Source organism: Oncorhynchus keta, chromosome 8 (assembly GCF_023373465.1).
Source record: "Oncorhynchus keta strain PuntledgeMale-10-30-2019 chromosome 8, Oket_V2, whole genome shotgun sequence".
Taxonomy (NCBI): Eukaryota; Metazoa; Chordata; class Actinopteri; order Salmoniformes; family Salmonidae; genus Oncorhynchus; species Oncorhynchus keta.
The window spans coordinates 1,509,450-1,523,115 of NC_068428.1; the positions used below are offsets into that span (position 1 = coordinate 1,509,450).

Here is a 13,666-nt window from a genome sequence, read left to right on the forward strand (position 1 = left end):
ACTAGGACAAAAAAACACTACTAGGCTGTAGGAAAAAGGCAAGTAGGCTTGTCTGTAGACTAGGCTACATGTGCTTCTCCCTGAGATGGCACAGGCAGAATGAATTTTTAATTTGAACTTTATTTAACCAGGCAAGTCAGTTAAGAACACATTCTTATTTTCAATGATGGCCTGGGAACAGTGGGTTAACTGCCTGTTCAGGGGCAGAAAGACAGATTTGTACCTTGTCAGCTCAGGGGTTTGAACTCGCAACCTCCCGGTTACTAGTCCAACACTCTAACCACTAGGCTTTAGCCTATGTGTGGTGATCGCAATCCTCTCCAGGTACTTGTGTTGAGAAGGCATTTGCATTTGCATTCTCATTTCAACGCCAACCCCACCACTGATGCTCACAGCCAAAGAGCTCTATGTTCAGGTAATTTTACCAAAGCACCGGTTCCAATCCCGTTATCAAACTCCAGGCGTTTACATTTGTTGGATGACATGAAAATAGAGCTCCAGTGGTGGGTTTGGTGTCGAAATGACAATGCATGAGCAGAAAAGAACCTCAAACCTACTGTAAAATATGGTGGTTGATCTTTGATGTTATGGGGCTATTTTGCTACCACTGGTCCTCAGGCCCTTGTTAAGGTCAAAGGCATCATGAACTTTACCTAGTACCAGAACATTTTTGCCAAAAACCTGGTTGCCTCTGCCAGGAGGCTGAAACTTGGCCGCAGGTGGATCTCCCAGCAAGACAATAACCTCAAGCACACATCAAAATCCACAACAAAATGGTTCTTTGGCCACAATTGTTTTTTTTAAAATTGCCATCTCAGTCTCTACACTTGTAACCAATTGAAAACCTGTGGTTTGAATTGAAGAGTGCAATTCATAAGCACAAACAAAGGATATGAAGGATCTGGAAGGATTCTGTATGGAGGAATGGTCTAATATCCCTATCAATATGTTCTCCAACTCATAAAACATTTTAGAAAAATGCTCAGTGACGTTACCCTCACAAGGTAAGGTATTGAAAACAGGGGTGTCAATAATTTTGACCCCTACCTTTTTGAGAAGAAAAAGTATTACTTGTTGATAAGCAAGTAATACAAACAAAATCTCTTCCTCTGAGCAATTGTATTGTTATAAAATAAGGGCCACAGTTTTTAGAGCATACAATATAGCTCAGTATTTGAATTATTTATTTCATAGAGTAATTTTCTCTCCATATATAGCCTACTCAATGAAAAACGTCCTTGGTTCAGTGAAAATCCAAGCCTTTTACCATTAGTTTCCAACAGGCTAGTTTGACCTTATCCAGTTATATGACTCACCCCAGAGTGAAGTTATTAGATGGCACAGTGACTATGTGAGCATGATGTAATCAACTTACAGCATCTAATCATTCAAAAAGTATGGCCAGGTAGGATTGGACTTGGAACATTAATGACATTAGCTGCAGGAACAAATATGCAACAGCTAGCCTACTTTTGACAGCAAGTTGAAATGCCAGAAAATCTGCTCAAAAGCTAGTATGAATAGTATTAAATAATGAATAGTATGATTAATGAATAGTATTGAAGTAATCCTGGGTAACACTAACACTTTATGTTGCTGTAGTTGGTTACAACATATTAACATGTTTTACCAATTCATTTTGTATTATCGCCTGTAGCCTGCTGTAGGCTGATTTTGCCCTCTAATGGCTACAATGTTGAGGCCCTTGCTCTAAACATTTTGATGTGAAATGAAAGTAGAGGGCTTCATGTTTCTAGAACTATACTGCAATTGAGAATCAATTCACGTTTAGATGGAGTATTTGGCTGTCAGCGCCAATTTGCCTCTAAACAGAACATGTAAGGTCTTTGGACTATAAGGAGTAACGTTAGGCTCCTTTAGTTCATTGGGATAAATTAGAGAGCACCCACCAGAGAAGAATAATACAGTATTGAACATCATAGGCTAACATGCTGACCACACCACTCGCATCGCGTATGCAAGCGGTGCCAAATAAATGTACTAAATCATTGCACCCACACTGCTGGTGTGCGTCAACGAGCATCATCTGCGTAGGCAGGTGCTAAAATAGAACTTGGTTCTATTTGTAATGCTTGACTTGCAAGTCCCACCTCTCCCATCTCTTCATTGGGTTTTAGGGCCATATACCCACGTGGGTGATTGAAAGATGAACTGAGGTCTACACTCCAGTTGGTAGTGGTAATGCACCTTAAAGTTGGTTGCCAAACGCCATATAAAATCAATAGAAGAGGCCTGAAGGAGTAGAAATTATTAGTAACAAACTTGTTTTACCCTTTTATTTTTGGATTAATTAACGGATTTGAGGACCTTGTGTATTTCAGGTAAAATAACAACCCCAGGACAAATTAGTTAGCAACAGCAAGCTAAATTTCCATAAATGTTTCATGCTTTTCGACCTGTCCCCGAATTAATATAGTTGGTTCAGAGTTTGTTTTGATATTTCATGTCCTGATTGCATCTGGTGTTTGTGTACAAAATCATCATGCGCATGCGCGAGTGGTCTGGTCAGCATCTTAGTAGGCTATATTAATAGCCCACTGACGTTTTACTTCCATGTTTGTAATGGGCCTATTCTAAATGCTTACTTATAGGTCAACTCATAGGCTACACGTTTTGAATTCTGTCTCCATATTTCAACATTATTATTAGATTTGGCTGTCTGTTTTTAGGCCTAAGAAAGGGCCTCTTGCCTACTCACTGAAAAATGAACTCCCTATTTACTTAACTTGTGAATCTCCCGGTTGGTTTATAAATAGACATATGAAAGCACGGTACAGGGAACATTGGTCAAACATATCCTGTAAAACCAGGGAGACTCCATGGCGTTGGTGGGTGGTTGTAATGTAAACGCATACCACGCCCTTCGGGGATTCCCCAATGTCAGAGCTGAGCGCTTACCCAATCGCCTTTCATTGCTCACGTGCTCTCAACTATGTAGGCTGACCTCAGTTTATGAGCGTACCAAATTTATTTGAAATCCTGTTGTTGATTTTTAAGTATTTTTATGGTTTGAACTAAATGGCCCATTTTGCATGTATACGGTGTCGCAAGATCACTTCACTTATTTTCATTTAACTGCAGTTTTGAGGGAAAAGAATAGCGCTCGACCCGGTGGCATGAAAAGCAACAAAGGAACAGTGATTTCCTTCCTTCTCTGGTGTGATCGACTTTTCCACGGAGGACTGCTCGCACCATCAAGCAACAGGTAGTCAGTCCTTTTAGGGTTTAAACCTGAAAAGCCGACCTGCAGTGACTGCGGGCCGGAGGCCACCATGGCAAGCGCTGAAGATGCAAATGGGAAAGTGAATTTATTAGAGGATAACCGAATAGACTCTGGTGTTGAATCGTTCCAATATTTTACGAAAGATGATCCCTATAACAAACCCGTACAGGATTCGACTTCTGAATCCAGTGAAGCCAGGGACAAATGTAGCAGCAACACAGAGGAGCGGTTGGATTCTGCTTATGGCTCGTCGTCACTAACTGTTGAGAATTTCAGTGAGATATTAATAGAGGGCTGCAACATTTCGGAGTCTGAAGATGACAGTGCGAAGAATACAGAATTGGAACATAAAGAGAACCTTCTCACCAACATCACTGAAGATGGAGACACGTACGTTTTTTAAATGTATACATACGTACGTTTTTTAAAGTAATACATATTTAAATGTATCCTATGCCTATGTTCTTGAATAAGTCAAATGTGTCCATGTCGACGACCTTAAAGTGAAACGATGTATCAAGAAATACACGTATATGTGGATGTGTGCAATCATTAACGTGTTTATTATGCATTTTTCAGTATAGATAAAAGTAGGGCCAACCGTATTTGAGTTTGATTTTCCAATCTCCTTTAATGCCAATCTCTTTGTCCAAAATATGAATTTTCACAGTCTAAAATGCATAGCATAGACGATTGAGTTACTAATTGGGCCATGATTACAATGATCAACCAACTTAATCCTAATGCACAATGTGATGTCTGTTCTACCCCATACATTTGTGTTCAATCGAAAACTCAACCCTTTGCCCCTAGAGACACCCCCAGACACACCCTGTACAACTGACAGAAATTGGATTGGTGTTGTTGCTCTTTGGTTGTCCTTTTAGGGGGGGTTCAACTGGCCATGAGAGCACAGACTAAAATTACCACTGTCAACAAACCGGTGATGGTTTTCGACATCATCATGTCTGATGTGTGTTAACCAACATAACAATTTGAAGATGGATGCATTTTTTTTGCAGCGGAACAGTCGAGCAACCCACAGTGTTGTTGCTGTCTGAATGAATAAAAGGCTTGGGGGATGGGCTGTAGTTTTGGCCTGCGCTGGAGAAATTCACCTCTTTGCATATGTCATGTTAATCCTATTCCCAGTCATTATGGCATGTGATGTCGATTTAGAGAGAGTTTAAGTTTAGAGTGATACACTCACGCCTGTGAAAGCTGTCATGATCGTGGATGGACTCCTGTGGGGTGCCTCGACTTGGAAAGCAGAAGTGTAAGAGACATGGCTGTGGAAATTCCCCGTGATAGACAAGGCAGGGCACATGTTCACATAGTACTTCTCTCGCTAGGTCCAAGAATAGGCTGATCAATGAAAGTCATACAATTTCTACACACACAGTCACAGACATGCAAACTGTTGACCTTTATTGGCCTTCTACATGTGATTTTGCGTTCCACTCAGTCCTGGCTTTGTCTTTGGAGTCAGCATACTCAGAAATACATTATGTTGATCGCTATCAATTGTTCAACGTCGAAGTGAGTCCATTGATAGAGTAACAGCTTTTTTGTCTCTCTGACATCCTTTCATATCCTTGCTCTCGTTGTCTGACTAGGTCACAAGGAAGCATTCTCTGACCTGTACTATATTTACCTAACAATAGAAAGAACCCACAAAACATTACATCAATCCTGTGACTTGAGAAAGTACCATGGTGCAGGCATTTAATTTCCCCCGTGGGATCTTTTCTTTGTTTTATCTTACCCAACTGTTCATACTAGGAAATCCCATTTGAGACTTTAAAAAAAAAAGTTTATTTTCCAAGGAAGATCTTGCGAAAGAATGCCTGCAAGTTCTGTGGTCTGGTCCCATATGTTTGTCACACCAGACATTGACCATAAGAGTTGGCAAGACTGCACAAACCGATATGGGACCAGGCTACTGGCTCTGCTTTGAAGAGGAGTTATTAAATCATAATCTACGGTCTTACTTGTGCAAGTAAATGTTTTATTTTAATTTTATTTTTAGTTGCTTTTTTATATGTCAAATGGATTGTCTTAAAATGAAGTTACAAGATAAATAGATTTGCATGAAGACATTTAGCATGGAACAAGGATAGGCTAAACGAGTTACTACTTTCACATTAGTTAGTTAGGTAGACAATGAGTGCCCTGGTCAAAAGTAGTGCACTATGTAGGGAGAAGTGTGTGAACAATGTGTTCTGGAAAGCCTTATTGTAGGGTTAAATAAAGCACTGCAGTGGCCTTGTTCCATTTCCTGCATTTGGCTCTTTTGTCTGCTAGAACTTCCCCTTTAGCTTTTGGGGTAAGGGTTTCTTGTTCTCCACTTTGATTGAATGTATCAAATGTCATGACTTTGTATATGGGCTGCAGTAAATAACAAGATGCATTGCGTTTGCTATTTTAACTGAGTAGTTCATGTTCATAGGCGTGCGGCTTGTGTTTGCTGAACATTCAGTAATAACCCGATGGTTCTGTTTGTTCGATCTTAGGATATTATCCAAATATAACTCGAGTTCAATTACAACAAATGATAACTGAGAAGATACATATTTTGAGTGCTTTGTGGAATCAAACATCCTCTTGACATGACTATTCTTTGCATAAAAGTTCCATTATTGCGCAGCATTCGCAACCACTGAGCACTGTGGCCTACTAAGCAGTTTTCATTCATGGGATGCTGTGTGTTACATTTCCAGGTAGATCTAGATGACATTCTTTCCATCACATGACGAAATCCATTTATTATATCCTGCTGCTCACATTTTTTAAATATTTAATTTAAAGTAACTAGGAATGTCATGAGAAATGTTTCCACTCTCCCCAGGCTGCTCACTTTTCAGTTGAATGCAATGTTTAAGTGACCGCAACTCAAAACTGCCTTTGTTTGCTGTGCGGCCTAGGCGGGTTTACTGCAGAAGCACTTTGTGACAACTGCAATGTAAAATGTAAAAATCTGATAGATTTATGATTGACATTTTATAAGAAATGGTTTGTTTTTGTCGCCCCTCCAGACTCCTGCATTTAGCCATCATCCATGAAGATGAACACTTCGCTCACCAATTGATACAGCTGTTCCCCAAAGATGTCTTAGACATTCAGAACAACTTGTACCAGGTACAGAAGACACAGCCACACCCCCTTATCTTTACACCCTCAACACGGGTACTGGTGTACTGAAACTACTTAACCTTCATGATATGATACTTCCTCTTGACGATTGCAACTGTCAATGTTTATGACAACAACAGAGATGATAATGTTATTTCTGCATCCTGTAATTGAAGAGCATTCTCTTCCCCATTCTCCAGTAGTACATCCTCTCACTGGAATGGTTCTGTGGGTGAGACGGGTTCTAGGGTTATTTCATAAGGGAGTTTAAATGGAAATTGGAAACTCCCCTGCTTTCCCGCGTTCAAAAACAAGAAATCTTATCTGGAATATTTTTGTCTCTAAGGCTGAGATTACACAGGCCTTAAAAATTATTTTCAAAAAAATCACCAATTTGGTCTTTTGACCAATCACATCTGATTGAGTTTTTTCATTGGTGGAAGAAATATCAGAATTGGGCTGCCTGAGAAAACGCAGTCATAGATGAGAAATGTGCAACTGGACAGTGCATATTTAAGAGGAGCTTTGACTGAACATTAAGGGGGCGAGGTGTGTAACCTGTCACTTACAGAGGTGAGGGAGGTATGAGGGGGGGTGAGGCAAGCTGAAGGGGCGTTTGAGACATCCTGATGGGTCGGAGAGGAAAATGTCTGGGAGGTCAGAAATGACAGTCAGCATTTTGCACCATGACTCACATCTTGTTCTCTCTCTGTTCTGTTAGCGTTTACCAAAAGCCACACAAGCAATAGTGGCCCTACTGGTTATATTAGTCAGCCCTACCCAGTTCAATCAGGAGTTTCACATTGAGATGTCTCAGGCCTACCAATGCATTTTTGCTAATCACCTCACTTGGCATTAGAGTTCTATAGTAAAGCTCCGTTATAAATACGAGCTACTGTACTTAAGATCAGCTCCTATATTGGGTCTTAGTAATCCTGATTGTATCAAATGAAACTTTGAGAAGAGGGTACATACTGACTCCAAGTCAGATATCACACCCTCCTCCCATACTAACCCTTTGTTGGTTTGTTCAGGTTGGTACGTGGTCCATAGAATTACAAATTCTATGTGATCCCCATCCTAGTCAATTTTCAGTGGTGGGTGGGCTGGCGGCCATATTGAGTCTACCCGTGGGAGTTATTATTTTGTATGCATGTTCCCAGACGCCGCTACACCTAGCCACCTACCTGAATCTTTCGTCGGTGGTGCGGGACCTGGTGGAGAGCGGGGCCAGCCTGGAGCTGCAGGACCAGGAGGGGAACACGCCACTCCACATGGCCTGCGAACAGGGCTGGGTTGAGTGCGCTACTGAGATGATCCGGAATGTCTCCTCCAGCAAGCTGGCCCCTGTGCTCGAGTCCCAGAACTGGAGAGGTGAGAAAGCAGGGCCTGTATTATTATTAATTTGGCTCCAAAAGAGCGAGAGAAAAAAGAAGAAAAACAGGGAGGGACTACCTTGACATGTCTGTTGCAAAACAGACAGCCAACCGGCTCATTTTCAACCGCAGTCCCTGGGCAGGTTTATGAAAACAATTACAATACAGACAATCAATGAGCAGTGAGTACATGCAGAGCAACATAGGACAAGCAAGACATAGCATGCAGACAGAGCAACAGCACAAAAAGCAACAGTGTTTCCACACCTCACAAGCTACAGACAACATGGAAAGCAGCAATACACAGCTCGGGATTATGTTCACAAATCTGATTGATCTTTAGCCATGTCTTCATGTTTTTTGTGAAAGTGTGATAGGTGGTGCAGTTGTGTGTCTGATGGCAGTGTATTCCAGACATGGGAAGCTCTCACAGAGAAAGCAGATTGACTAAAGGTGCTTTGCCTTAAGGGAACTATTACAGTCACCTCTCATGGCAGACCTTTCTGTTTAACAAAAGTACTGAGTGGAGGGGGAGCCAGGCCATTTAGGATCTTGAATACAAGACATGCGTCGGTGTATTGCACAAGATTTTCCCAACTCAGGAGCTCATGCTTTCTGAGGATGTAACAGTGATGATGGCTATTGGGCTTCATATCAAGCACTATCAAGCACTTTGAGAGCCTGTTTGGAGACAGACTGAATGTTAAGTGGGGATTTTTCATAGATCTGTTTTAATGTATTTCTATTTGAACATTCTATAACTTTTGCCTACTGAACAGGGCCCAGGATGATCAGTTTGTAGGCTGTGTACGAGGCTATAATGATACCATGATGTGATGGCTCTTTATTTAGTGTCAATTCCTGTTGATGTGTTGGCGTCTATCCGAGGATGTACCCACCTCGCGTGTTGTTTTATCGCAACATTGCAAAGTGCGAGACAAAACTGGTGTAAATGAATCGTTGTTGCGGTCTAGCTAGTTTTCGATGTTCCTGGCTTAGTAGGCTTTGCAGATATGAATCATGTTTATAGATGTAAACAATTGTATATTTTGTTCGGTATGTAGGTTATTGTGAGTCACGTGGTATGACCTTACCGACTCTTGTTTGATACTAGCTATAACATCTACTCAAATTCATAAAATCGCTCATTCAGAAAGGTGGTTTTTGAAAGGAATGTCTTCTTCTTCAGGTCTTACCTCTCTCCACCTAGCCACTGTGAACAGGCAGCATCGTCTGATGAAGCTACTGATGAAAAAAGGGGCAGACCTCAACATCCAGGTTAGTCCAGTTACTCCCCCGGGTGTACTCTGTTACAATAACCTCGCTATGAGCACTAGATGTTGAGAAAAGTATTTTTGATAAATACATTGAAAAAACCTCTTTCATACAATTTTGCTCACTGGACTTGTATTACTCACAGTGCATTACCTTGTGCAATAATACTGTAGTTAGTACTTCAATGTGTCATAGCTAAATCCTCAGAGAAATATTTACCTCGACATAGATGATCAAACTACACTATACTGTCCTAAGTGAATGCATCATGTCATAATGTGTGCATGGTATTTATTTAGAAGTACAGAGTCTCCTTCAAGCTATGTACTTTACTGTACTCCCATCTGCTGCACTTGTGCACTGCTGTAGTGAGACTGATAGTGATATGGCCTTGAGCTCAGCAGGTTCTGATAGATTCATGACAACGTAATTAGTTGGGTCGTGAGGCTGCTGGGCTAGAAAGCCTGACGTAATGGGAGCTTTTTCTGGAGCAGCTAGACTCGTCAGAGAAGAGGCCCAGGCCAGCAAGTCTGAGTCAGACACACATAGATATAGAACATAACATGACCTAACACTACCCTAGATATCTTTCTGTGTGAAATAAACATGCTATACAGTAGATATCAAGCTGCCTCATTGATTGTTTTCAGTATTTGAATTAATAGATATTGTATTGAAGAGGACAGCTTGTAAAATGTCCTTTACTAAGATTTGTTGACCCTTTGCTCCCTCCATTTGTGCCCTTCATATCCTATTTTGAGGGCACATTTTATTTATCGAGTCCCTAACCCACGTCTGTCTTCTCTCTCTCCCCCAGGAAGGTACGAGCGGTAAAACACCTCTCCATATGGCAGTGGAGCTCCATGATATTGTCTCTATGACGCTGCTATTGAACAAGGGAGCCGATGTGGACGTCCCGATGTTTAACGGCTGCACACCACTTCACCTCGCCGTTGGCCGGCAGGACGCAGCCATCGCCAACCTGCTCTGCCAATCCGGGGCTGATAAGATGCTGAGGAACATAGAGGATGAGACGGCACTGGATCTAGCTGGCGGCAATGATGATGTGAGATATAGAGGAAGGGCCAGAGTCCAACACATAATCCTTGTAGTGGACTAAAAAGCACTTTCAATGCAGATTCTCCATTGAACATGCATTTTAGACCAGGACTATAGCTATAGTCTTAATCTACACTATATTTACAAACATATATGGACTCCCCTTCAAGTTAGTGCATTTGGCTCTTTCAGCCACACCCATTGCAGACGGGGGTATAAAATCGAGCACACAGTCATGCATTCCCCACAGACTTTTTGGCAGAAGAATGGCCTTACTGAAGAGATCAGGGACTTTCAACATGGCACTGTCATAGGATGCCACCTTTCCAACAAGTCAGTTCTTCACATTTCTGCCCTGCTAGAGCTTCCCTGGTCAACTGTAAGTGGTGTTATTGTGAAGTGGAAAAGTCTAGGAGCAACAACGGCTCAGTTGTGAAGTGGTAGGCCACACAGGCTTACAGAACGTGACCGCCGAGTGCTGAAGCGCGTCTGTCCTCGGTTGCAACACTCAGCGTCAGCACAAGAACTGTTCGTCGGGATCTTCATGAAATGGGTTTCAATGGCTGAGCAGCCGCACACAAGCCTGAGATCACCATGCGCAATGCCAAGCGTCGGCTGGAGTGGTGTATAGCTTGCTCGCCATTGGACTCTGGAGCAGTGGAAACGCGATCTTTGGAGTGATGAATCACACTTCACCGTCGGGTAGTCCGACAGACAAATCTGTTTTTGGAGGATACCAGGAAAACGCTACCTGCCCCAATGCATAGTGCAAACTGTAAAGTTTGGTGGAGGAGGGCTAATGGTCTGGGACTGTTTTTCATGGTTCCAGTGAAGGGAAATCTTAACGCTACAGCATACAATGACATTCTAGATGATTCTGTGCTTCCAACTTTGTGGCAAAAGTTTGGGGAAGGCCCTTTCCTCTTACAGCATGACAATGCCCCCATGCACAAAGTGAAGTCCATATAGAAAAATGGTTTGTTGAGATTGGTGTGGAAGAACTTGACTGGCCTGCACAGAGCCCTGACCTCAACCACATCGAACACCTTTGGGATGAATTGGAACGCAGACTGCGAGCCAGGCCTAATCGCCCAACATCAGTGCCCTGTCTCACTAATGCTCTTGTGGCTGATTGGAAGAAAGTCCGAGCAGCAATATTCAAACATCTAGTGGAGGCTGTTATACTAGCAAAGGGGGGGGACCAACTCTATATTAATGGCCATGATTTTGGAACGAGATGTTTGATGAGCAGGTGTCCAAATATTCTTGGTCGTGTAGTGAATGTCTGGGAAACCAGCTCAAAGTGTTTCATGTGACTCAAAATCTAGTATTCACTCAGCGTGCTTGAAATAAAAAATGTTTTAATGCTTTGTGGGGGTGAAACCTCTCCAGATTATTTCCTGTTGTGAAGGAGACTGACTGAACTATTGTCTGGCTAAAGGTAGAACATATAATGTGACATGTAACCCCCACCATATGCTTTTGTTTCAGATCATTGCTCTTTTCCCTTTTGATGACATCCAAATCCAGGGCAGGTCAGTGGTTAGAGTACCATTCTGACCGTGTACTTCTCTCACCACCTGAATACTCTACAACAGGTGACATTTGACCTCTTGAACATCATCATGGAGCCTTGTCAGAAAAGTGTAGCTTTACATCAATCATGTTTGTAATTTGCTGTTTTAAATGTGATTTTTAATTTACATAAATCTTTGCTGTAGGGTTATTTATCGTTGTTGTGTGGTGTGTGTGTGTGTGTGTGTGTATGTATATGTCAGTGTGTGAACTCTTTAGACACTCACGTTGAAAAGTTAATCTCTGCTAGCAAAGTGGTACAAGGGTGTCTGTCATATAATTTGATGGTTGATAACTGTTTTCAAATGCAGGAAAATCTCATGTAGACTTAAATGAAACATTCTCTCATACAAGGTAACTGATTTACTACCAAAACCTAGTGTATGAATATGAGCAGAAATAATGAAATTAAAATGTTTCATTTCCCTATAAAGTACACAGGGAATCTACCTCCTTTATCACATGTGTATAATAACTGATTATAGTGGGAAATGTAGTTTCAACACAGAAAATACATTGCTGTCATGCTATAATTGAACATTGTTTCAGCTTAAATGTTTTTCAATTATACTTTAGTCACTAAATCTGTTATGGAGAGAAGTTCTTCATCATAATTTAATATCTTTCATTGTATGTTTCAGTTCTCGGTTTCTGCTTTGAATGCATTTTCTTTCCGCTATTGGTAAGACACAATCATAACAGCTGTATTTTCAATACAGTAAAATCTTCCCTATTTTACCATTTTTCTCATTGTTCTCAATCTCCGATATATCAGGTATGATCCTTGTTATGGTGTACTGAGTCAGACTGGCTTGTTTAGATGTTTTGCCTACACTTTCAAACTCTTATATTTTGTAATAAAATAAATAAGATTATAGCTTCACTCTTTTTTTGGGGGAGGGGGTCATTTTCAAACCTATCTTTGGAGTTTTTAATTGAAGTGTGTCATTAATTGTTTATAGTACTGTATATGCACATCTGTCTGAGCAGGGAGGATAATACATAAAGGATGGCATTTGGAATTAAGGATTTAAGCAATTATGTAGATTATATACTGTGGACTAGATGTTTTACATTTACATTTAAGTCATTTAGCAGACGCTCTTATCCAGAGCGACTTACAAATTGGTTTTGTGGCGAAGAATCTGGTTGAACAATACTCACATTTTAATCCAAGTTGTTAGCAGGCTATTGCTGACTCAACATGTATAGCAAATCCATCCAATAACTTGTTCTAAACATTGTAGGATGCTGACTTGGGAGAACAAAGCCTCATTGATAACTACAAAACTCCTTATTTCTCATTTTCCTGTCAGCTGCTTTTGGTAAAACATTATTTGCCTGTTGCTTGATTCTTCCTGATAACCCTCTTTAGTACAATACGTCTGTAAATTCCACTCACCCAGATCACTTTGTCTATTCTCTGTATACTCTGTCTGCCCATAATGAGTATTCAGTCACAGGCTCAAGGTGAGACTGGGACCAGAGAATAAAGAAGCCTTTCAATGAGGCAGAGGGATTCATTTCTTCTTTGTTTGTGGGGAATGTTTTACCTTCTATTTGTATGTTGGCCTATTTTCTTTCACAAGCATTTGAGTGACTTAAGTCATTATTTGGGCATAAACTAGACTTGACTAAATTTGTCAATACTCCAGAATAAGCCAGATAAGCAAGGCTAATTTGTTTGTCCGGTTGATTAGGAAACCACTGTTTGTTTGGCAGGGGTTGTGGAAATGATCTCAATGTAGATGAGGAGTCAGGTTAGAGAAAGATCTTTAAGCATTGAGACAATTGAGACATGGATTGTGTATGTGTGCCATTCAGAGAGTGGGCAAGACAAAATATGTTAGTTCTTTGAACAGGGAATTGTAGTACGTCCCAGACGCATAGGTTTGAGTGTGTCAAGAACTGCAGCGCTACTGGGTTTTTCACACTCAACAGTTTTCTGTGTGTATCAAGAATGGTCCACCATCCAAAGGACATTGCCAACTTGACACAACTGTGG

General features: G+C 41.1%; 1 protein-coding gene across 1 annotated transcript; it reads left to right on the forward strand.

The window, feature by feature from the left end:
• The first annotated feature begins 2,909 nt into the window (after positions 1-2,909).
• LOC118386662 (NF-kappa-B inhibitor epsilon-like) lies at positions 2,910-13,171 on the forward strand. Its single transcript, XM_035774383.2, has 6 exons — positions 2,910-3,634; positions 6,280-6,382; positions 7,540-7,750; positions 8,942-9,030; positions 9,845-10,093; positions 11,578-13,171. Exons 1-6 carry the CDS (start codon positions 3,294-3,296, stop codon positions 11,644-11,646), a joined length of 1,062 nt encoding a protein of 353 aa, XP_035630276.1. The 5' UTR covers positions 2,910-3,293; the 3' UTR covers positions 11,647-13,171.
• Positions 13,172-13,666: the final 495 nt, after the last annotated feature.